This window comes from Cebus imitator, unplaced genomic scaffold, assembly GCF_001604975.1.
Source record: "Cebus imitator isolate Cc_AM_T3 unplaced genomic scaffold, Cebus_imitator-1.0 Scaffold1241, whole genome shotgun sequence".
NCBI lineage: Eukaryota > Metazoa > Chordata > Mammalia > Primates > Cebidae > Cebus > Cebus imitator.
In genome coordinates, this window is record NW_016108556.1 from 26,250 (window position 1) to 28,464 (window position 2,215).

At 52.0% G+C, this 2,215-nt stretch overlaps 1 protein-coding gene across 1 annotated transcript in view; it reads right to left on the bottom strand.

Annotated features, from left to right (window-relative positions):
* LOC108298937 (somatotropin-like) overlaps positions 1–633 on the bottom strand; it is an 11,004-nt gene extending 10,371 nt beyond the window's left edge. Inside the window, exon 1 of the mRNA XM_017521430.2 lies at positions 541–633. Within this exon, the coding sequence (XP_017376919.1) occupies positions 541–633 (93 nt within the window). The remainder of the gene's footprint in view (positions 1–540) is intronic.
* Positions 634–2,215: the final 1,582 nt, after the last annotated feature.

Sequence of the window (2,215 nt, forward strand, 5' to 3'; positions counted from 1 at the left end):
GGGTGCCTTGTGGAAACCTCACAGCAGGACAAGGCGAAGGCAGAGAAGGCCAGGACTGAGCCTCCTGTCTCCTGGTGCCCAGGGTTGGGGCTATTTCAATATCATCTGAAGGTCACAAGCATCAGATGCCCCCAGAGATGAGAGCAGGAAAGAACACCCTCTCCTGCCCTGAAATCTTCCACCCCTGAGTTTAAGTGCATTGAGCACGTGATGCTTTAGAAACACAAGCAAGCAAATGCTTCTAGAAGTGATTGGCAGTGGTGCTGCCAACCAACATTGAAAACCCACACCCTTGTGGTCTAGGATGTGAATGCTAGGCCCTGCCACCTCCCCCTTTTCAGAGCAGAAGATGGAGCTTATTTTCTGCCATCATTCCTGAAGCATAACCCGACCAGCACCCCAGACTCATCAACTGCTGGGAGGGCACTGGGCTGTGGGCTGTTCTCCAGGCAGGCGTGTGGGAGGATCCGAGAGGGATGTCATCAATGATACCAGGTCTCAGAAACATGGGGTTACTGGGAGAGTGGAGACACCACTTACCCCTGCTCCGTCCAGCACCACCAAAGAGGAGGAGCCAGGTGGGAATGGAGGAAGGTCCCTGAACTCCACGTAGCTTTCTGCATCCCCCACCATCCTTCCTCCATGTCAACTGGGACATGGAGCCCCCATGACAGGGCCTTTTAGCCAGTGCAGGGGACTTAGAGGTGGACTGTGAGTTCTGCAGGCGGTGCTCATTCCCACCTCTCTCCATTGCATCTTTCTAAGGGAAGCAAGTATCAGCTGGGATTTATCCCTTCCCATACAGTTCTCATTGCTTACGTTGTTATCTATCTGGCACCTGTTGGCACCTTCATTTACAACTCGAAATAAATTTCTCTTCCATTTCCCTTGCCCTAATTCAGATCCCAAATACTCTGGTTCTCTATGTTTTAAACTCATTTTTGCATTGTTCTCATTTTTCAAGGGTAGTTGGGCTTAAGGAATATTGGTCTTAAAATTCTTCTGCACACAGGGAATTCTGTGACATTGCTTTCTCATGTTTTGGGTAATTTTTGCCTCTGCACTTAATAGCCTGTCTTGTTTTCATTTCTTCTCACTCCTGGTGGGCTAGGTTTTGTGGTGCTGGTGATGGTCAGAGAGGAAGAAATTCTTTCATGTCATCACTCGGATGACCGGTGAGCTGTGACCAAAGCTGGGAGCACTGATCTGGTGGAGTGGCCTCAGTTAATAATAGGCAGCAGTCATGTGCCAGCTTCCTTCTGGCCCAGGAAGAGTCACGTCCTTTATGTTTCAGGGGCCTGGCTCCCAGTAGACCCCGTAGGCCCTGCAGGTTGTCTTTCCAACCTGCCCCTTGCTCCATACCTCCACCTCCCACCCCATAATATTAGAGAAGGTACTTAGTCAGACAAAATGATGCAACTTGGTTTTATTAGGATAGGGCTGGTGGACACTAGAGTGCCACCTATCGGGTCCAGGAGACGCACTGGGGAGGGGTCTAAGGGATGTCACCTGGCCGCAGGGAGATACAGCTGCCCTCCACAGCGCGGCACTTCACAATGCGCAGGAATTTTGTAACCGCTTTCATGTCCTCCCGGAAGCAGTAGAGCAGCTTGTAGTCCTCGAGCAGTGTGTCATCCTCCAAGTTGATGTCATAAATGCCGTGGGCCTGCCTGGAGATCTCCCCAGTCTGGGGGCTGCCATCTTGCTGCCTCTGCAAAATGAAGGACGAGAAGGAGAGGCCAAGCGCCTGGACACTGTTCCTTCCCTCTCTCTCATTCTTTCTCCTCCCTCCCCTCCAAGGCTCCAAGGTGTAGAGAAAGGGCTGTAGGATTCATGAGTGGAAATGAAGAATAAGCTGAGTTCTCCTGGGTCAGGGCCTGACTGCTAAAAAGAGAGCAGCAGTGTTTCTTTCCCCCAGATCTGGAAGCCAGTGGGGACCCAGGATTGGAGACTCCTGGTGCCACCCTCACCTCCATCAGAGTTTCGATGACTTCCTCTAGGTCCCTCAGGTAGTCATAGATGAAGCTGTTTAAAAAATTATGCAGTGGGTTGTCGCCAAAGGCACTGCTGATGAACTGCACAGGATGGAGCCACAACTGGATGAGCTGCTGGGACTTCCGGAGCAGCTCTAGGTTCTGCAGGGGAAAGACCGGCAGTGAGTGTGCTGCCCAGGGGCTCTGACCACAGGCCTCCCCCATCCCAGGCTGGTGGAGAG